This window comes from Crotalus tigris, unplaced genomic scaffold (assembly GCF_016545835.1).
Source record: "Crotalus tigris isolate CLP2741 ecotype Arizona unplaced genomic scaffold, ASM1654583v1 scf7180000018413.2111637, whole genome shotgun sequence".
Lineage (NCBI taxonomy): Eukaryota > Metazoa > Chordata > Lepidosauria > Squamata > Viperidae > Crotalus > Crotalus tigris.
In genome coordinates this window covers 1923175-1945811 of record NW_024096990.1, presented here as the reverse complement: position 1 = coordinate 1945811, position 22637 = coordinate 1923175, and the positions used below count along the sequence as shown (strand labels likewise).

The window sequence follows — 22637 nt, the reverse complement described above, 5'->3', positions numbered from 1 at the left end:
TATATTTTGGTGGGTCAGATCCAGCTGAAAGCAGGGTCTAAATGTCCAAACAGAATAATTTGAATGATAAGAAAAATTATAAATTATAAAAAAAATATATAAAACATCTTAACATCCCACTTAGATATACCAGCCAGTTGGTGATTTTTAAATGTCTAGAAAAGCAAGCAGATTTTTTTTACTTTTGATATATTAAAACAAGCAGATGCTTTTGTGTTCTCTCATGGCCCCCAAACATAAGCATACACAGGGCTGTTTTGCTTTGAGTTTTCCTTTTTGTTTAATACCATTTAGTTCATTATCAAGGGTTTCCACAGAACGTTGGAAAGACAGACGCACTGATTCATTAGCAATGCATCCCTGAGCCCACTTAACTATGCCAAGAACCGGGAAGTGGGAACTGGGAGAAAGTAAAGTACGAAGCTATTGTTAGCATCGAGTAAAAGCTGCGAGCTTCTGCATGCTGAGTATCTTGGAAGGGGTTCAAGAGGCATTTTGACCGCCAAAAACCCTGATTTCAAAACTTTGTATCACCAGCTTCTCTCTTTTTTTGAAAGGGGGCCTTAGTGGAGCAATGAAAAACCTCTCTGTTTGATAGAGTGGAACATTTTCCCATTGGATACACTTATAAAGTAGTGTTTTTTCAAACCTGGCCTCTTTAAGATGGACTTCAACTCCCAGAATTGGTTGGCTGGGGAATTCTGGGAGTTGATGTCCTCCCATCTCAAAGGTTGGCCAAGGTTCAGAAATAGGAAGGAAGGAAAGTAGGAAGGAAGGAATGGAGCTAAGAGAAAAAGAAAGAAAGAAAGAAAGAAAGAAAGAAAGAAAGAAAGAAAGAAAGAAAGAAAGAAGGAAGGAAAAAGGGAGGGAGGGAGAAAAGAGAAAAGGAAGGAAGGAAGAAAGGAAAGAAGGAAGGGAGGGAGGGAGGGAGAAAAGATAAAAGGGAGGGAGGGAGAAAAGGAAGGAAAGAAGGGAAGGAAAGAAAGGAGAAAAGAGAGAAGGAAGGAAGGAAAGAGAAAAGAGAAAAGGAAGGAAGAAAAGAGAAAAGGAAGGAAGAAAAGAGAAAAGGAAGGAAGGAAAGGAAGGAAGGGAGGGAGGGAGAAAAGAGAAAATGAAGAAAAGACAGGAGAAAAGAGAAGGAAGGAAGAAAAGAGAAAAGGAAAGAAGGAAGAAAGAAAGAAAGAAGGAAGGAAGGAAGGAAGGAAGGAAGGAAGGAAGGAAGGAAAAAGGGAGGGAGGGAGAAAAGAGAAAAGGAAGGAAGGAAAGGACGGAAGGGAGGGAAGGAGAAAAGATAAAAAGGGAGGGAGGGAGGGAGAAAAGGAAGGAAAGAAGGGAAGGAAGGAAAGAAAGAAAGGAGAGAAGAGAGAAGGAAGGAAGGAAAGAGAAAAGAGAAAAGGAAGGAAGGAAGAAAAGAGAAAAGGAAGGAAGAAAAGAGAAAAGGAAGGGAGGAAAGGAAGGAAGGGAGGGAGGGAGGAAGGAAGGAAAAGAGGGAGGGAGAAAAGAGAAAAGGAAGAAAGGATGGGAGAAAAGAGAAGGAAGGAAGAAAAGAGAAAAGGAAGGAAGAAAGGAAGGAAAGAGAAGGGAAAGGGGGAAGGGAGAAGGTGAAGGAGCAGAAGGAGAACGAGAACAAGAAAACAAAAGGGAAAAGAGAACAGAGAAAAAAGGGATAAGAGAAAAGAGAGAAGGAGGAGAAAAGGATCTCGCCACCCCCATGATTTTCCGGGAAAGGAAAATCTGATTGCAGAAGGTAAGGACTCTGCTTAATGAGGAGAAACTATTCAATTCCATATGTTGAAGTATCCCATCAGGTTGGATGAGAGTTGCCAAAGATGGGACAGCTCTTCCAGTGTTTCCACACTTGTACCAACCGGTTTTGGTTCCTGCTGTCATGAGAACTCAGCATGTTTAAAAAGTTTCCAGCCTAAGATGGATTCCTGCTCCTCTTTCAGCTTCTCCCTTTCCTCCTGAGGTCCTTGTTTTGGATTGTATAATAAGCACAATCCATGGGACTCGACTCATTCAGAAGAGTAATAATAATAATGACTTATTACAGGGGTCTCCAACCTTATCAACTTTACGACTTGTGGACTTCGACTCCCAGAATTCCTCAGCCAGCCATGCATGGCTGGCTGAGGAATTCTGGGAGTCGAAGTCCACAAGTCATAAAGTTGCCAAGATTGGAGACCCCCTCACTTATTAGACTTTAGGCGATCTGCAGAGGGATCCAAAAAGTCAAGAAGCCATAGAAAAAGAGCCGGACTCTTATTCCAAGGTCATTGGAGTATTCTGGAGTGAGTGATGGGTGCTGTAGTTCGAGCAGACTTAGAGCTCCACCCAAGAAATTCGTAGCACCCTAAAATGTGAGCATTGACTATAAGCCTAGCTCAGGGGTAGGCAACCTTGGCTCTTTTATGACTGGTGGACTTCAACTCCCAGAATTCCTGAGCCACCATGGGGGAACTATGGCCCCCTCATGTCTCGTGGACTTCAACTCCCAGAATTCCTGAGCCAGCATGGCTCAGCATGGAAACCTCTCCCTTTCCCCTCAGCATGGCTGGCTCAGGAATTCTGGGAGTTGAAGTCCACCAGTCATAAAAGAGCCAAGGTGGCCTACCCCTGGCCTAGCTATTGAAGAGAGCTCTTCAGCTCTGAAGGGCCAGCCCCATCATTAAGCAGGGGCAGTCCCAGTTTACAACCTTTCTTAAGTGAATCCCCACTGACTTGGGGTCACATGACACCGAGCTGCTGCAACCATCACAAATATGAAGCGGTGGCCAAGCCTTTGAATTTTGATCACGTGTCCCTGGGGGACGTTGCAACGGTCGTTAAGCGTGAAAAACGGACGTAAATCCCTTTTTTCCAGTGCCGTTGTAACTTTGAATGGTCGCTAAAGGGATTGTTGTAAGTTGAGACTAACTGTACTTGCTTGGGGCGAAGGACCTTGTCGTGTGGGCTCCAGGGTGCAGAATTAGAATCGGGAGCTTCCTCTGATTTGTTGCAGCCGAGGAAAGGCATTGGCTGTTCCTGGGAAACTGTGAATGTTGGCCCCACGTGGGAATCGCTCATGCCCCATTTTTTTCACAGGTGTTGTGCAAGGACTGCACATTGAATGGCAGGCCTTGAGTTTCCTGCACACGAAACTCCACGGGAACAAACTGTCCGATCCCACAATGCGCCTTTTCTCCTCGGATTGTGCCCCGGCCACACAGACACACAGACATACACTCGCACACACACACACACACACACACACACACACACACACACACGTTGGGAAAGGAGGTGTTCAAGGGAGTTTATTTGCGTTCATTGCAAAGGATTTGTGCCGAGATCTCGGCCTACTTTATTTCTCCTTTCCACTGGCTGAGGTTGAACGCTGGTAACCTCATCGCTGGAGGGATCCTGCAGGATTTATTTTATCTGAAGGGCTGCCAGATAAACAGGCTGGGTTAAGAAATCCTTTGTTCTCCCTGAGAAATTCCGCTTTTTCCTCCCACAACTCTTTGTGTTGTGGATCTTTCTTTCTTTCTTTCTTTCTTTCTTTCTTTCTTTCTTTCTTTCTTTCTTTCTTTCTTTCTTCTTCCTTCCTTCCTTCCTTCCTTTCCTTCTTCCTTCCTTCCTTTCTTTCTTCTTCCTTCCTTCCTTCCTTCCTTCCTTCCTTTCCTCCTTCCTTCCTTCCTTCCTTCCTTCCTTCCTTCTTTCTTTCTTCTTCCTTCCTTCCTTCCTTCCTTCCTTCCTTTCCTTCTTCCTTCCTTCCTTCCTTTCTTTCTTCTTCCTTCCTTCCTTCCTTCCTTCCTTCCTTTCCTCCTTCCTTCCTTCCCTTCCTTCCTTCCTTCCTTCTTTCTTTCTTTCTTTCTTTCTTTCTTTCTTTCTTTCTTTCTTTCTTTCTTTTTTTCTTTCCTTCCCTCCCTCTTTCTTTCCTTCCTTCCTTCCTCCCTCCCTCCATCTGTGGAAACTTTCTTTCTCTTGAAAGAAAACCAAGAAATTTTCCACAGTAAAAGAAATGTGGGAGAAATAGGGTTTAAGATTTTAGGCTTAAGCGCACGTTATAAAGCACTAAAAGTCTTTGCTAAACTAAACTGCAGTCCCGTCTAGGCTGGGTTTCGTGCTTCATCCCCTTCCAGTAGAAACTTATAAAATTTAGCCAGGAAAAATACACTGTCTCCATCCTGCAATCTCCTCCATCTGATTTATTTGGGTTCTCCCTTCACCTCTTGGGAAGTCCATGAATGCGAAACATTTGCATTTATTGATAACAATCTCTGCTCATAGTCATCCATGCCCTAGTCCAGACATGTCAAACACAAGGCCCAGGGGCTGGATGTGGCCCGCGAAGTGGTTTCATGTGGCCCACGAAGCCATCCTGGAAACAGTGAGGGAACGGCCCCCGCTGCCTTGGCCTTGGCCCAGGCCGGCCGGGAGCCAATGTACAATTTTGTGGTGGCCATCGATGCTGAAACGCATTCAGTCTTAGCTCCACAAGGCCACTTTCAAGAAGCCCTGAAGAGGTGGTTCTGCCAACGGGCCTGGGGATCCCAGACTGAAATGGAGCCCATTCAGTTTGTCATTTAACGGTTGTCACCAGAGAGAGTGGAGTTTTATTAGTTTCTCTATTGGGGTTTTCTTTTTGTAAGCTGCCTGTGAGTGAGCTGAGAAGCCATATAAATTTTCTTAATAGATGGATCAGGGGTCCACCAGATTTGGTAACTTTAAGACTTGTGGACTTCAACTCCCAGAATTCCTCAGAATTATGGGTGTTGAAGTCTACAAATTGCCAAGTTTGGAGACTCCTGAAATGATAGATAGATAGATAGATAGATAGATAGATAGATAGATAGATAGATAGATAGATAGATAGATAGATAGATAGATAGACAGTTGAGTGGATGGATAGATATACATAAATGATAGATAGATAGATAGATAGATAGATAGATAGATAGATAGATAGATAGATAGATAGACAGTCAGACACAGAGACAGACAGACAGACAGATAGACAGACAGAGACAGACAGACAGACAGACAGACAGACAGATAGATAGATAGATAGATAGATGGTTGAGTGGATGGATAGATATACATAAATGATAGATAGATAGAGAGACAGACAGATAGACAGACAGATAGATAGATAGATGATAGATAGATAAAGAAAGAACAACAGTACATAGGTAAAACAGATGAGTAAACTACATATCATTAAACAGATTATCAGATTTCTTCCTAGTTGTCTCCAATTATTATTTTTTCTCTGTCTACACTATCCATCCACCTCACCCAGCCCAGTCTGGCTCCACAGCTGTCTGTTTCTGTTGTGAAACTTTTTGTCCCATTCCTCCCACTCTGCTCACCCTGCAGAACAAGCTGAATCACCCATCATAAAAGAAAAAGAAAAATCTGCAAAACAAAACTCCTCAGAAAAGGCCCTATCAGCCACTTTCCGGCAACGGAGCAGCCTTAGAAAAGACCTGCAGCTCAGCTGGCACAGAAAATGCTCAGTCCATCTCTGAGGGACCCCCCCCCCCTTTGCTCTGGGAACAAAGTCCCAACTCAAGAGCCAACAACACAAGAGTGTTTGTTTTGCCCTGTGAGAATACTCACACTTTCCTAGGACTCTGCACTCAGCTCCACCAGAGCCCTACTCCTTGGCTTAGAACAAGGGGGTCCAGCTTTGGCCACCTTAAGACTTGTGGACTTCAACTCCCAGAATTCCACAACCAGCAAGGCTGACTGGGGGATTCTGGGAGTTGAAGTCCACCTATCTTAAAGTTGCCAACATTGAGACATGCTGATCTACACAATCAATAAATGTTGACATCAGTGGATAGTAACAAGCAATATACTAATTTCCAGTCCTTGCCCACTTGAGTTCCACTCATGTTGCTCTCAGCCTTTTGTTTCTGCAAATCCCTCAGGCTCTGCTTGATGGTTTAAAGCCGATATTCTCGTTTAAGTGGTTCCTTTGTCCAGATTTAAGCATTTCAGCTTAAACATGGATTTTTGTAATGTCAGCTGTTTTAGGGCCGGATAGTTCTCAGCTTACAACCAGCTTATTTCCACTGCTAAGTGAGACAGTTAAGTTTTGCCCCATTTTACGACTTTTCTTGCCACCGTTGTTAAATGAATCACTGCAGTTGTTAAGTTAGCAGCATGGCTGTTAAATCAATCTGGCTTCCCCATCAAATTTGCTTGTCAAAAGGTCCCAGAAAGAAATCTCATGAGCCCAGGACGCAGCAAACGTCATAACTATGAGATAATTAGCAAGTGTCCAAATTTTGATCATGTGATCGTGGGGATACTGCAACGATGGCGTGAAAAACAGTCATAAGTTATTTTTTTCAACTTCGAATGGTTACTAAACAAGTAGTTGTAAATAGGGGACTATCTGGACAATGGATTTCCGACATTGTTTTGTTCAAGATTTGCCTTTTTGTCTTCTCTCTGAATCCCCAGTTTTTAATTGGCAAAGTGCACCACAAAACTTCAGGGTCACTTTTGAAGGCTATTAAACCAGTGGTTCTCCACCTGTGGGTCGGGACCCCATTTGGGTTTGAACGACCATTTCACGGGGGTCGCCAAACAACGCAGTCCGCCATTTTTTTCCCCTTTTCCTTAGCTGTGCGACTCCCTTTTATTCTATTGGCTTTTGAAAGCCAATCGAATAGACTCTCTTGAATAGAGTCTAATTCTATTGGCTTTCAAAAGCCAATAGGAATTGTCCAGGCTGTCTCTGCCCTGCTGAGCCCGCCAAAAGTCCCATTTTGCAAACGGTGCTGCATCAGTTGAGTAGTCCTCGACTTACGACCGGTTGAGTAGTCCTCAACTTACAACCGGTTGGGGGGGTCGCGGCATTAAAAAGGTTGAGAACCACTGTATTAAAGGTTTGGGTTTGTGTATGAGTTACAAAGCAACATTGGCTAAATTAGCATTTGAAATGCGGTTCTCTTCCTTTCGTGAAATTGTATACGACATTCATGTGAACTGTTTATTCTGCGTCTTGTTTGATCTTGTTTCCATCCTGTGGGCCAACTCCCAAAACGTTTTCCAGCCACCTCCACAAAGAAATCATGTGTACTGGAGTCAAATCCAAAACAAAGATAGAGTTGTTTTGCAAATAGAGTAGGTGTTGTCTCAGCTGTTTCTGCAGTGTTTTTTTTTAAAAGGAATTATTGCTTTTGTGGGATTGGGTCCTGCATTCCTTCCAGATCTCTTCCACCACCTCAGTACAGTTGGCTGAACCACTCTTCACCAGATAAACTATGATTAGAGTCACTGAACATGCTAAGGCACAAATCGTAAAACTTTTGGAGCGAGTCTGTGTGACAGGCTAAGCCAAAGTTAGAATCACTTTTTCGGCTGCGAACTCAGCCCTCGATCTGGTTCAGGAGACACGCTAAGCCATCATGTCCATTAGTTTGTTTGTTTGTTGTTGGGAATCGTAGTCCAATAAGCGCTGAAAGCTACTAAATGGGGGCTGCTCTTTTGAGGCTGCATCCTGGCTCAGTGCTTGGATCAAACACTCCTCTGGGTGTGGAGAATGTTTCAAGGTTGCTCAGCGTTGTGGTTGCTGAAAGTGAGAAGACAGTTGTAGCCAGCTAGACATCTTGTGGGAAAAGAAAGGAAGAGTGCAAGAAAGGTTTTGCCTGGACTTGAACAAGGATCCACACAACCTTGGCTCATCCATGGAATAAGATGGAAAAATACACCAATTTGAACTGGCAGACAGGATGTTGAAGATTTCTTTCTTTTTTTCCCCCTCTCTCTTTCCTCCTTCTGTTTAGAGTGATATTTCTTAACCTCGGCAACTTTAAAATGTGTGAACTTCAACTCCCAGAATTCTCTAGCCAGCATCTCTGGTCTTCAGCTCTTGGCATTCCACAACCAGAATCTGCGGACCAACTTCCAGAATTCCTTAGCTCTCATCTGTGGACTTCAACCCCCAGAATTCTCTAGTTAGCGTCTGTGGACTTCAACCCCCAGAATTCCGTAGCTCTCATCTGTGGACTTCAACTCCCAGAATTTCCTAGCTAGCATCTGTGGACTTCAACCCCCAGAATTCTCTAGTTAGCGTCTGTGGACTTCAACCCCCAGAATTCCGTAGCTCTCATCTGTGGACTTCAACCCCCAGAATTCCCTAGCTAGTGTCTGTGGACTTCAACCCCCAGAATTCCCTAGCCAGCATCTGTGGATTTCAACTCCCAGAATTTCTTAGCTCTCATCTGTGGACTTCAACCCCCAGAATTCCCTAGCTAGTGTCTGTGGACTTCAACCCCCAGAATTCCCTAACCAGCATCTGTGGACTTCAACTCCCAGAATTTCTTAGCTCTCGTCTGTGGACTTCAACCCGCAGAATTCCTTAGCCAGCATCTGTGGATTTTAGCTGGCTGAGGAATTCCTGGTATTGAAGTCCACACATCTGAAAAACTCTGGAAGGACATTTTTTTTTGTATCTCTTTGCCATCCCTGCCTCTCTTTGCGAGAAAGCCCTTCCTTTCTGTTCAGTTGGATGCACACGTAGCATGAAGTCAGGATCAGTTGAAGCAGCCATAATGGGCTGGCTTGATGACTTTTTAAGCCATAAACCATGATTTACAAATCACAGAGGCTGGGTTTTGACGACATTCTGATGCCCAAGCAAGTAAACCACCACAGGGCTTAACCCAGTCACTTCTTTCCAACTCTGAACTGATTTGATTCTGCACCTATTTGGTTATTCAAGAGACATTAATTAAAGTGATAATAAAACATACCAGATGCTGTTACTCTTGTACCTACTCACCTAGGGAGGGTTGAACAAATCAAGATGAAACCAATCAAAGCCCTGTTCCTTTTTTAGGTGTGTCATGTGTGCAAGGCTGCTAAACAGAAACAGGTCTTCCATTACACAACGGCAACTATCATTTGCATCTTGTTTCGATACGCCCGTCCCCAATGGATCGCTCTTTCTCCAGTCAAATATGTAAATTAAAACAGCAAAAAAGAAAAAATCTAAAGGAAACCTCCTTTTTTCCACCAACCTATTTTTAACAATCTGGCTTGTGCCCGTTCCTCCCTTAAAACACACCTATTTTGCAATTTTATATCAGTTTAAAACAGGTTTGATGTCCTGTTCCCTAGCAATGTTGAGAAATTTGTCTGAAAAGTGAAATAAATCTCCTTGGGAAATTTGTGCTGAGCCGTTGAAAGGCTGGTTTTGCCAAACCCACTCAGAAGATAAAATAAAATCACATTTTGGATGACTAAAGACGTGCTTGGCAAGTAGCCCTTATTTTATTTTCTGTGGCTCATCATTCGGAACTAAATCAAAAAGAGTTAGCCCAAAGAAATCAACACAATGAGCTTTTTGTAGGTGTTTTTTTTTAAAACACTCTGTTCCAGATGTGTGTGGTATACACAAAATTGGGTCAGAACATAATTGCTACATTCTCTCTTTTTTAAATGAAGACCAAACTTTTTTAAAAAGTAAGATCAATGTAACTGGACTAGCATCACCCTTCAATAAGGCAATATAGATAAAGGTTTTGTGGTTTTATCTCCAAAAACTTTTGCCTATAAAATACTTCTTCTGGGGTATCTGTTAGCAGGGCAAAACATTACAATAGCAGGTTATTTTGATCTGGTGATTTATGAAGATGCTGATCAAAAAGAGTTGAACATGTGAAGAAGCGAAGGATATTTTAAATTTTTAAAGAGGGATGGGTGAGTATATGCTTGCTTGCAACTGCTGTAAAGATCAGAAATTGTTTCTTTATATGCCCTTTTTATTTCTTTTGGACGTTTTCTCTCAGACTTTTCTTTTTCTATCTCTCTTCACTTTTTTCTTTCCTTCCCCCGCCCCCTTTCTTTAAATATCACTTTGTGTGTCTGTAATTCTTCCATTCATTCTTGTCTGACTCTGCAGCCCTTGCAGTTTTCCAGCCAAAGTTTTTGCTACAGGTTGTAAAGATGGAAAGAATGCTTAAAGATATATATATATATATAAATATCCTACTGCTAAATATTTATTTCCCCTCTGCAAAAATGTCTCTAGTTTGAGGTAATGTGGAATAATGAACAATCATTAGAATAATGATGTGTCTGCATAATTACAGGAATAGTGCTGTGTTAGTAGTATGTGACTAACCTAATGCGCATTGCACTTGGATAGAATGTATGTAGCAAACTCTCCATTGTATATGTGAGAAACAAACCTAATGTATTACAATGTGTATTTCAATGTGTATTCCTTTGTTCCTGAGGGAAAAAAAAGGAAAGTATAAAAATGAAGTCTGAACCCGGCCCTCGGGGTTCAGAATTGCTTATTGCTATTGCTTCTGAACCTGCGCAATAAATCTCTCTGCTAAAACCCTCTGGAATTCGTAAGAGTCCTTTCGTTTTCCACAAGAGAGGTCTATACCATCCCAGGAAGAAAGAACGGCCCGTGACCAGGAGAAATTCATATCCAAAGTACATTTTATTGTTACAGATCAAAACACCAGTAAAGCTGAGGAATGGTGCTGAAACATCTGGAATGCGGGATATTACCATGGGAAGGGGAATGGGGGAATCTAGGAAGAATTCACAAGTGCAACACAGGACTTGGGTTAATAATACAAGACTGCAAAGGGGAGAGAAGGTTAAGAGGGCTGAATGGCAGACTCTCTCGTTCAGGGGACGATGGGCCTTGTGCAAAGCGGCATGAGGTTAGTGCAGTCTTCCCCCCCCCCATCTGACACTCTCCAGATGTGTGGGCTTGCAAGCCCAATTCTGGAGGGCGTCATGTCACACATCTGGAGAGCTCTCAGCCAGTTGGGAAGGTTCGGTTAATACATGGCTGGCCTGCCAGGAGGCATCTCAACCAAGAGACCTCAAAAGCTTTGAGATTCCCCTCGGTTTCCAAGGAGACGAAGCAGGAGCTTTGCTGATGGTGCAGGACAACTGCATCTCACGGCTCCTGGTTGATCTCCTCCATCCCGGTCTCGGCCTGGATGCTCATGTCCTCCAAAATGGGGTTGACCAGCTGGCGGAGTTTCTCCACGGCCTGGTTAAAGCTGCTTTTCACCTCCTCGAGTTTCTCCTGCAACTGGTTCTGGAGCTCTTGAACGCGGCTGCGGAGCTGCTGGTGGACCATCTGGCCTTGCTCGCCGATGGCTTGTTTCAGGGCCTGGATCCTCTGCTGCCCCTTTTCCTGGATGCTGGACAGGTAGGGCTCCAGGTTCTGACGGATGGCGCTGACTTTCTCGTCGGTGTTGGTTCGCAGCTCTCCGGCATAGGTGCCCAGCTTCTGGCGCAGTTCCTCAGCGTCCTTGGTGAGGCGTTTCTTGAGCTTGCGCACCAACAGGTTGAACTGGGACCTCACGTTGTCCACGTTGTGGTCCACCATCAAGCGGGTATCGCGGCAATATTGTATCAGCTTGTTCTTGGTCTCCTCCATGTCGTTTCTCAACTTCCCGGTGAGGGTGGACACTTCGGTCTTCAGGCGCTCCTGAAGTTCTTGAGTATAGGGTCCAAACTTGGAACGCAGATCATCGGTGTAAAGATCTACCTCAGCGATGGTGTCGGTGATAAGGCCACTAAGGAGACAGAGAAGCCATTGTCACTTTCTCGTGTCCATCATATTCAGAGAGGCATCCATGTTTGGTCTAGGAGAGCCAGTTTGGCCTAATGGTGAAGAACCAGGCTAGAAACTAGGAGACAGGGAATTCTAGTTCTGCCTTAAGTATGAAAGCTGGCTGGAAGGGCCAATCATTAGGAGACCATGAGTTCTAGTGCCACCCTAGGCGTGGAAGCCGGCTGGGTGACTTTGGGCCAATCACCAGGAGTTGGTGAGTTCTAGTCCCACCTTAAACATGCAAGCTGTCTGGGGAACTTTGGGCCAATCACCAGGAGTTGGTGAGTTCTAGTCCTGCCTTAGGTATAAAAGCCAGTTGGGTGACTTTGGTCTAGTCCAGGGGTAGGCAACCTTGGCTCTTTTATGACTCCTGGACTTCAACTCCCAGAATTCCTGAGCCAGCATGGCTCAGCATGGAAACCTCTCGCTTTCCCCTCAGCGTGGCTGGCTCAGGAATTCTGGGAGTTGAAGTCCATGAGTCATAAAAGAGCCAAGATTGCCTACCCCTGGCCTAGTCCTTCCCTCTCAGCCCAACCCACCTCCCAGGGCTGTTGTGGGGAAAATTAGGCAGAGGAAGAATTATTAATTTCGTTGGCTGCCTTGAGTTATTTATAAAAACAAGAAAGGCGGGATTAAAAAGAAATGAAAAACACTCACTCCAGTTCCCTGCTCAGCTGTGAGCTCCTGATCTGGGCAGTGACATCATCGGCCATGTTCCCAGCCTTGATGACGTAATCCCAAAAGACGTCCATCGTTTCCTCCCATTTGGATTTTGGCTCATCTTGAAAGAAGGGGTTGGCCCAGGAGGCTGCATGCAAATGAGAAAGGGGAAAAAAAAAAACTAAGCCCAGAGGTCTCGAGGGGGGAACCTTTCGAACTCAGGACCCGCCAATCGGAAAGCACCCTTGGAAAGCATCCGTCCCTTCAAAGTAGGTTCTTGAGTAGGTGTTGTTGGTAGTCCGACTACGATTGTCAACAAATGCCACTATCTTCCCTGAACTGGTGCCCTCTAGAATGCACTGGACCAGGTCCCATAATCCCGTAGTCATCATGGCCACATTAGCTGGGCATTATGGGACCTGACCTCTACCACCTCTGAAAAGAATCAGCACAGGGAAGGAAGGCTCGCGTTACTCATTGCATCTATAGCAACTGATAACTTGAGGGGTCCTTGGTGGTCTCTGAGCTTGGCTGTTTTCTTGCAGATGTTTCGTGAGCCCAATGAGGGAACATCGTGAGGGCTAGTCCCACCACTGATGATGTTACCTAGTCGGGTAATGAAACATCTGCAAGAAAACCTCCAGGCTGAGAGCGCAGGAAAGACCCCACAGTCCTCCTCCTCCCCCTAAACCCCATTCTCTTCTAGCACTGATGATGTTACCTACTTGGGCAATGAAACATTTGCAAGAAAACAGCCAAGATCAGATACCACCAAGGACCCCTCAGATTATCAGTTGCCATAGATAATAATAATAATAGTAGTAGTAAAGTTGGAAGGGACCTTGGAGGTCATCTAGTCCAACCCCCTGCTCAGGCAGGAAACCCTACACCAATCCTTCCCTGAGCTGATTCCTTCCAGATACGCTGGACTTCAGGTCCCATAATGCCCAGCTAGTCCTAGCACTGATGATGTTACCTAGTTGGGTAAAGAAACATCTGCATTGAAACAGCCAAGCTCAGAGATCATCAAGGAGCCCTCATTTCAACCAATAAGCTACAAATATTCTCGTTTATTGGAACTGATAATCTCTTTGGCTGAAATTCTCTTCCTCCTAAATCAATGACCTCCCCCCCCCAGCATGTTGGCCTTTTCAAACCTTTTCTTATTTTTTTATCTCTTTCCACCGCCCCTGCTCCTTTATCTGCAAGGTAGAATAAAAGTCAAAATATACTGAGCCATCCAGGTTAGACGACATCAGCAGGCAAACCGCAAGAAAGACAAAAAAACCTTCCTTCTTTTCTTCCCCTGTTAATGTGGAATAATGAACAATCATTAGAATAATGATATGTCTGCATAATTACTGGAATAGTGCTGTGTTAGTAGTATGTGACTAACCTAATGCGCATTGCACTTGGATACAATGTATGTAGCAAACCCTCCATTGTATACCCGTGAGAAATGGACCTAATGCATTACAATGTGTATTTCAATGTGTATTCCTTTGTTCCTGAGAAAAGGAAAGTATAAAACTGAAGTCTGAACCTGCCCTCGGGGTTCAGAATTGCTTGTGGCTATGGCTTCTGAACCTGCGCAATAAATCTCTCTGCTGAAACCCTCTGGAATTCGTAAGAGTCCTTTCGTTTTCCGCAAGACTGTGGTTAATTACAGTGGCCTCCTGTCCTTATGCAGAATGCCCTCACCTCTCAGAGCGCTGTATTGTGGCAGGGAGTCCCAGAGGCTAGACGGGAAACAGGAAACAGACTGGAACGGAGACTAATGCAGTTCTGTGTAATTTACTCAGCTTTGATGAAATCGTTCGTTCTTAAGCCACATTTAGGCAGGGCTGGGTTCAGGCATGACTCAAATCCTGTTTCCCCCCATTAACTTGGCTTGTCGGAAGCCAGCTGGGGAGGTCACAAGTGGTGATCACGTGACCCTGGGATGCTGCAACTGTCGTAAGTACACGCCAGTTGCCAAGGGTTCGAAGTTCGATCGCGTGACTGCAGGGATGCGGCTACAGCCTAAGTACGAGGACTCCTGTACGTCATTTTTTTTTTCAGTGATGTAACTTGAACGAAGGGATGTAAGTCAAGGACTACCTAAACGCCATCCTTAATTAAAAAGGATGTCCTGCTATATGCAATTCACTCATTCATTGCCTTCCCACAATCTACTCAGCCCCATTAAAGGAGAATATTTGTAGCTCAAGATTGAAAAGAGGGTCCTTGGTGTTCTCTGAGCTTGCCTGTTTTCTTGCAGACATTTCATGACCCAACTAGGTAACATCATCAGTGTAAGAAAGGAGTGGGCTTGCGGCATGGAGGAGGAGCAGGAGGAGGAGAAGGAGGAGAGGAGGAAGAGGACTATAGGGTCCTTGGTGCTCTCTGAGCTTGGCTGATTTCTTGCAGACGTTTCATGACCCAATTAGGTAACATCATCAGTGCTCATCTAACGTATTATGGAAACCTCAGTCTCTCTGGATCAAACCAAGAGTTCAGCCAGTCCATCTTTCTGGCGTCCCAGTCTGCCCAGAGACCCTAAGTTTTATTCCTTGCTTACCACTGGCTACAATGTCGCCTCCCTCCCAGTAGAGAATTCAGAGGTACATTGCCACTGTACATGGAAGCTCCACCTCTGTGAAGGAGAGGCATCGTCTACATGCCAGCGATGTTCAAGAGAACCAAAACAGGGTTGATAAGCAGACTGCTTACTGATTTTTCTACCCCCACCCCACCCCCCTTGGTTTTCCCTGTTTCGTAGAATTGCACATCCCAGTTTGGTTACTTACCACTCAAGAGCCCCACGGTGAAAAGGAGAGCAAAGAGCTTCATGGTGATCAGTTGATCCTTTGGGGTGGAAAAAAGAGAGAGAGGCACATCAGGTTAGGAGGTGAATTTAGGGGAAATGAGAGATTTTTTTCACACACCCCCAGGACCCTAAGACCCCCCCGACCCAGGATCAGTTACAGCTCAGCAGTATTCCTTTTATTCTATTATTCTACCTTATTCTATTATAACCCAGAAAGGAAATGACTGCACTGTTAAATTCCCGTTGCCAGTTCAACGTCCAAGCAACACCTTGAAATCTCAACCTGTTGCAAGTTTTTGGCATTGCTGTCACCAGCAGACCCACCATCTCCATGATTTCCCCTGTTACTAACCCAGCTAGCAACTGGCCACCATCCCCGATGAAAACGTTGCAAAGATCCAAAACCAATTGTTGCATCTACCTGTAGACTTTTAAACCTGATCTTTTCTTATTAGATATAATACCAGAAAAAAAATGATAAGCAAAGTGCATATTTAACATTGCATGTACTAACAGCAGCAAGGATTGTTATTTGCTCAGCACTGGAAGAAGGAAGAAACGCCACTAGGCGAAGAGATAATCCAGAAGATATTGGGCTGTGCCAAAATGGACAGGCTTAACATTGAGGATCAAAGAGAAAGAAGATACAGGATATTTTCAAACGTGGAATTTATTTTATCTCTGGCTGGAAAAAAGGGGTAGAGACTAAGGATGTGTTATTAATCAAACAAATTAACCCAGACCACACCATGTTCATTAAGCACTAATCAAATGCAATAATAGAAAAATCAAGGAAACTTTTTGAAAAGAAAAGAAAAAAGATCCAAAACAAGAACCCACCGAGTCGCTGATGAGTTTTCTTGATCTTTCGTCTCCCTTTCTGCCGACTCTGGGAAGTTTGTCCTGTCAGCCCGGCTCCTCAGCAGACTTTTAAATACCCAGCTCAGCCTGGGGGGGTGGGGGGGTGGGGGTGGAGACAAGGGGCGGCCCTGGCAGAGTCAGCAGCTGGAAGAGCAAAAAAAAAAAAAAGCTTGCCATGGTGGCATTGGGGCCAAAGTTTAATCTCCATCACCACTTGAACACGCAGGCTTAACCCTAACATCTCCAGAACATACAAACAGGGAGAGAAATAACAACTCATTGGCACATCTGGAAAAGGAGGCAGTTTCGGTGCACACAAAGCTCTTGGCACAGCTGGAAAAAGAGGCCGGTTCTATGCGCACAAAGCTCTTGGCACATCTGGAAAAGGAGGCAGTTTCGGTGCACACAAAGCTCTTGGCACAGCTGGAAAAAGAGGCCGGTTCTGTGCGCACAAAGCTCTTGGCACAGCTGGAAAAAGAGGCAGTTTCTTTGGCACAAAGCTCCTGGCACAGCTGGGAAAGGAGATGTCGGGAGACAGACATATCTGGGCATCTATTCTTCTTCTCCTACCTGTGATGTTGGGTGTGCCAGGTTGTTATTTTGTTCACCTGTATTTATTTATTTATTATACGTAGTTGTTCAACTGGTACACTGCCCAACGCCTGACTAAAAACGAGCCAACAAAATTGAGAGTCAGCTTGGTCTGGTGGTAAAGGCACCAGGCTAAAAACTGGGAGACTGGGATTTCTAGTCCCACCTTAGCTATGAAATCCAGCTGGGTGACTTGGGGCCAACCACCAGGAGACAGGTCCCGCCTTAGGCATGAAAGCCAGTCACCGGGAGATAGTGAGTTCTAGTCCCAATTAATGAACAAAAGAAGGTTGGGTGATTTGGGGCCAATCACCAGGTGACTGTGAGTTCTAGTACCCACTTAGACATGAAAACCAGTCACTGGAGATAGTGAGTTCTAGTCTCAACTAATTACCAAAACAAGATTGGGTGATTTGGGGCCAATCACCAGGAGACTGTGAGTTCTAGTACCCACTTAGACATGAAAGCCAGCTGGGTGACTTTGGGCCAATCGCCAGGAGCTTGTGAGTTCTAGTACTCCCAGAATTCCCCAGCCAGCATGCTTTCAGATGTGTAGACTTCAACTCCCAGAATTCCCCAGCCAGCAAGTCCACACATCTGAAAGCTTGCTGGCTAGAGAATTCTGGGAGTTGAAGTCCACACAGCTCAAAGTTTGGAAAACCGTCGTATAGAACACGAATGTGATTGTGTACGTGTGTTTTTTTAAGTTTTAAATCTGAAAAAGAAAGGGGGGGGGACATGATTCTACTTGGCCAAATTGCCCAAGAAGACAGATTAGACTTTGAGTTGGTCAAATGTTACTCTTGAACGGGTGTGTGTGTGTCACCCAAAGCAGAATCTCTCGGGGGGGGGGGGTCAACCAAAGCAGAATCTCGAGGATCACTGCCTTTCAGTGTTTGTGACTCTGACTCACTGCCCATAGCAGGGATTTTCTAAGATCCCTTCAGGCAGGCTGCCAAGTTAACACACTACTTTGGTTTGCAAAAACCCAACACAATTAGCACACAGTTCCCCCCCCCCCCAAGGCATCTGATGAGCTCCTTTCACCGAAGCGGCAAAAAAACCCACCAAAATTCCTAATTGGGTTATCATGTAAGAGAGGGAGGGGGCACTGATTTAGCTGAGGCAGTTGTTGTTTTACATCCAGCTGTGCTTGACTGTTGCACGCGCGCACACACACACACACGGACACACAAACACAACCTTTATTTCATATGAGGTAACAAGCTCAGCACTTTAGCTAATTGTAGGGTCGGCACCGAGATCTTCCTAGCTATGCAGGAATTTTCAAATTCTGCAGGACGCATCACGGGACGATTGGACGCTGCGACCATCGTAAATACATCCTGGTTGCTACATGCCTGAATTCTGAACATGTAAGCCTGGGGATGCTGTGATGGTTGTTAAGTGTGAGGATTGCTCATAGGTCCCTTTGTTTCAATGCCGTTATAACTCTGAACAGTCACTAAAGGAACTAAATTGAGGACTACCTGTAACATCGATTAGCTCCATCGTTCAAGGCTGTCAGCTGACCACCAAACAGCCGCCTCTGCTCTTGTGCCAATCCGCACAAAGGGGGATATTTGCTTCCATAAAATGGAGGTAAACACCTGGTGCCCATCAAGGGGCTTCAGGTAGTCCTCAATTTACAACAATTCCTTTAGTGACCGTTCAAAGTTGCAACAGCACTGAAAAAAGTGACTGAGGAGCCTTTTTCACACTTAACGGCCGTTGCAGCATCCCCAGGGTCACGTGATTAAAATTCGGATGCGTGGCAACTGACTCGTATTTACGACGGTCGCAGCGTTCCCGGAGCCACGTGATCCCCTTTTACGACCGTCTGGCAAGCAAAGCCAATGGAGGAAGCCGATTCAATTAACAACGGTGTTACCAACTTAACAGCTGCAGGAAAGGTCGTAAAATGGGGCAGGCTCACTTAACAACTGTCTTGCTTTAGCCATGGAAATTTTGTGCTCAATTATAGCTGTAAGTCGAGTACTAGTTGATTAAACCAGGACTATAGCAACTGCCTGCAAATTTTGGTAACTAGTTTTTGTTGACCAACTTTTTGTTTTTTCTTTCCAGCCCTCATTTGCTGGAGTGTCCAAGGCTGCCAGATATAATAATATGACATTTTCTTTAGGCCATTAAAAAAAAAAGTTATAGGGGATTGTCTATAAGTGAGCGAAAACGAAAAGAGCTGCCCGGAATTCTGTTTTGAAATGAGAGGCCACCACAAAGCTTTTCAATAAAATAAAAACAACTCAGAGATTTCAAGGCAAAGGTTCACAGCTGACTTTCCAATGCTGGCAAAGCCACGGCTGTCCAGCTAATTAAAACAAGTTTCATTCATCCATGGGTGGCAATTAATTCGGGATCACAGGAAGGCGTTTTAAAAAATGTTCTCCCTAAGGACGGGATTGTTTGCGGTCCTTGATTTTTCCGAAAACAATTTGCTTCTCATTTCAAACTTTGCCCTAAAGTAACCGGGCTTAACACAGCGACCAAAGTTCAGGATGATTTAATCAGAGGTTGAGGGTGACATCTGGGGAAAAAAAAAAATAGCTGGGAGGTTTATTTTTCAGGGAAGGTAAGCAAACCGGCCGGCGTTGGGCCATCTCTGGCTGAGAATTGCCTCCAGCTACAAAGTTAGTTCTTTGTTAGGACAGAAGCTTCCCATGTCTTGCATTTAATCATTGTTTTGTGGGTTGATGTTTTACAAACTTCCACGCAAGCCTGGGTAATCAACCCTCTCCTTCCAGGATGAGTTGAAAAAAGTAATGGCAAATATTTTGGAAAGGAGAAACCAAGCAAATCATCTTTTTTCTTTCCCCTCCAAGCACAAGGATAACATATCTGCCTTTTTTAAAAAAATGGTTATGCAATTGTACCCTTTAGGTTAGTCTTCTTAGCTGGTCTCCAACCCCCAGAATTCCCAGGCAGCCTGGGAAATATAGTTCCAAGACTTTGGAAAAGCACCCGGAAAGGCTGCAAAAGATTACATGTAGTCCTCGACTTAATGAACACAACCGAGTCCAATTTTCCAATCTTGCAAAGCAGGACGGTTGTTAAGCGGGTTTTGCCCCGTTTTACGACCTTTCTTGCCACAGTCGCTAAGCGAATCACCGCAGAAGTTCCAACAACCCTGAAAAAAGCGACTTACGACCGTTTTTCAAACTTAGGACCGTTGCAGCCTCTCCCTGGTCACGTGATCAAAACCCAGAGGCTTGGCAACTGACTCGTCCTTATGACGGTTACACTGCCCCCGGGGTCATGTGATTCCTCTTTTGCGAACTTCTGACAAGCCAAATCAATGGGGGAAGCCAGATTCACTTAACAACCGTGTGGCTAACTTAACAAGTGCAGTGATTCGCTGAACAACTGCGGCAAGAAAGGTCGTAAAATGGGGCGAGCCCCACTTAACAGCGATCTCGCTTAGCACTGGAAATTTTGGGGTCAACTGTGGTCGTAAGTTGGAGACAACCTGAACATCAAATATGAAACGTTTACTTCCGAGTAATCCCTGATTTGTGCCTTGGAGAAATGGCTGCGTTGGCTAATACATTCAGAATTCTCCACGTCTTGGAAAGCTAATGTTTTTTGACCTGGACTAAGATAAATCAAAACAAAACAAAACAAACCAGTTCCTTTATAATGAGCTAAGATCTGGGGCCGTTCTGGCTGAAGACAGGATCAGTGCAGGTCAAAAGTTTATAGATGCATTATTTTCCTTTATCAATTGCATTGATATAGGATGTTTCTGCCTTGGAGTTTTCAAGAAATTTGGCTGAGGAATAGAAAACTCCAGCTAAGAGCTGCTTTCAAGGCATCATAAACCATGATCAATTGCCCGGCTCTAACGTGGCACTTTTTGTTATCTCAAGAAAAGGCTGCAGAGTCCACAAATTTGCAGTGGTTACAACTGGAAAATGCCAGGCTAAGGAAATCCAGAGAGGGCAGCTATCTCGCCAGTTTCAATTCTCATTCAGCAATTTTCAGGTCCGGGGTTCAAAACATGTGGCCCAAGAACATGGGTGTGTATGCGTGAAGGAGTTGTGCCTCTTCAAAAGTTGTTGTAGGAACAGCTTGAACCCTGTAGAGAAGGACGGGGTCATTATTAAAGATGTGGGGCGGTAGGGAAGGGGTTGGAGCAACCCTGGGGAGACCCGGGTTCGAATTTGCAATTGGTCATGTAAGCCATGTAACGCATAGGGTGGTTGATGGAGTTGTACTGGGTAGATCCTCAGGTCAAAATTGATCTTGTTCAGAAATGTGTGTCTGTATGTATACCAGGGGTAGGCAACCTTGGCTCTTTTATGACTCGTGGACTTCAACTCCCAGAATTCCTGAGCCAGCATGGGGGAACAATGGCCCCCTCATGACTTGTGGACTTCAACTCCCAGAATTCCTGAGCCAGCATGGGGGAACAATGGCCCCCTCATGACTCGTGGACTTCAACTCCCAGAATTCCTGAGCCAGCATGGCTCAGCTTGGAAACCTCTCCCTTTCCCCTCAGCGCGGCTGCCTCAGGAATTCTGGGAGTTGAAGTCCACGAGTCATAAAAGAGCCAGGGTTGCCTACCCCTGCCCTAGTGTATACAACCATGCAATCAGAGCTACACCCCTGACAAATATGACTGTGCAGGTCTTCGGATTCAGCCCTGCTGGGAAACCATGGGTTGTCCAGAAGCACCAATTCAGCCTCTCTTTCTCTGACTCATTAAAGTAGCTGCATCCTTTCCCAGGACTGTGCTTGAAAGATAAACCAGCCTGATTTAAAATGGGTGGACTTCAACTCCCAGAATTCCCTTGCCCGGCCTGCTTGCTTGAGCCAAGCTTGGCAACGGGGCTGCGATAATAACTCTGAAGCTGCCAGCTACAGCTGGTGACACTGGAGTTGTGCAAATTGCTTTGGATCCCGTTCAAGCGAGAACTTGGCTGATGGTGAGGAAGGGCAGAGTTGGAACAGGATCCTCACTGAACCGATGGCACAGTGTTTCTTACTCAGGATAGAGCTGGAAGGGACCTTGGGGGGGTCATCTAGTCCAGCCCCTTACTCAGGCAGGAAACCTAAACGAATGATCACCCAATCTCCTTAAAAACCTTCAGGGTCGGAGCGCCCAATCTTGGCAAGTTTAAGGTGTGGATTTCAACTCCCAGAATTCTCCATTTCTTTGCCAAGATTACCTCCGCCTTGCTCTACAGCAGTGTTTCTCAACCTCGGCCACTTTAAGGTGTGTGAATTTGAACTCCCAGCATTACCCAACCAGCGTGCTTTGATACGGCTGGCTAAGGAATTCTGGGAGTTGAAGTCCACCTATCTTAAAGTGGCCAAGCTTGACAAAAACTGCCCCAAACCCTAATTAGCAGGGTTGAGAGCTGCCGTTTCAGGGATCTGTGATGCATAAATGCAGATCTGAGACTTCTCTTCCTAATTCATCTCCTTCCATCCATTTCTTCCAGAATTGCTCCCCACTTCAGACAAACCTTCTTGGTCCTGCCTGCCTCTCACATCTATAATCCCTTCTCCCCCCAAAAATTCCCCCTAAAAAAAGAATCGTGTTTTGTGCTTTTTCCCAAAGCAGAACTGATTTGGCAATGGAGCCGATCCGCTGGAATGCAAGTCAAAGGAGACAAAAGATAACCAGAGATGAAAAAAGGGAAAAAAAAATCCTTTTTTTCCCCTGCTGAACAAAAAGGACTTTGAACCTGGGGGGGTCGGAAAACTCCCAGATGGGGGGGAGAGTTACTGGAAGGAGAACAAGGCAAGATTGTGTTAGGCGTTTCATTTATAGGACATCAGAAGGACCCGGCGACTCGCTGGGGGTTACAGGATGAGTCAGAAGGGATTTTCGCTCCATATCTACTCACCCAAAACAGAAACCGGGGACTCGAAGTCAAACCAAGAGATCATTCACAGCAATGAGTGTAGTTTTTATGATGTACGGACTTTCAGAACGCCCCCTCCATTTCTCGACTCCTTCTGGAGGGGGGTCTTGGAGTCCTACATCCCTCACTCCCTGCCGAGGGGGCCCTGGTTGTGGATGCTCTAAGGCAGAGGTCCCCAACCTTTTGGGCATCAGGGACCAATTCCATGGAGAGAGGTTTTTCCATGGACCGGAGG

At 45.1% G+C, this 22637-nt stretch overlaps 1 protein-coding gene across 1 annotated transcript; it reads right to left on the bottom strand.

Annotated features, from left to right (window-relative positions):
* Positions 1–10437: 10437 nt before the first annotated feature.
* On the bottom strand, positions 10438–16003 carry APOE (apolipoprotein E). Its single transcript, XM_039352232.1, has 4 exons — positions 15903–16003; positions 15043–15100; positions 12251–12401; positions 10438–11555 (listed from the first exon to the last, which is right to left on the bottom strand). Exons 2-4 carry the CDS (start codon positions 15083–15085, stop codon positions 10928–10930), a joined length of 822 nt encoding a protein of 273 aa, XP_039208166.1. The 5' UTR covers positions 15086–15100; positions 15903–16003; the 3' UTR covers positions 10438–10927.
* Between the last annotated feature and the right edge of the window lie 6634 nt (positions 16004–22637).

Coding starts and splice junctions, on each gene's coding strand:
- APOE (XM_039352232.1), bottom strand. CDS start 15,085: ATGAAGCTCTTTGCTCTCCTTTTCACCGTGGGGCTCTTGAGTG. Junction 12,402..15,042: donor CACCGTGGGGCTCTTGAGTG/GTAAGTAACCAA, acceptor ATTTGCATGCAG/CCTCCTGGGCCAACCCCTTC. Junction 11,556..12,250: donor CAGCTGAGCAGGGAACTGGA/GTGAGTGTTTTT, acceptor CTGTCTCCTTAG/TGGCCTTATCACCGACACCA.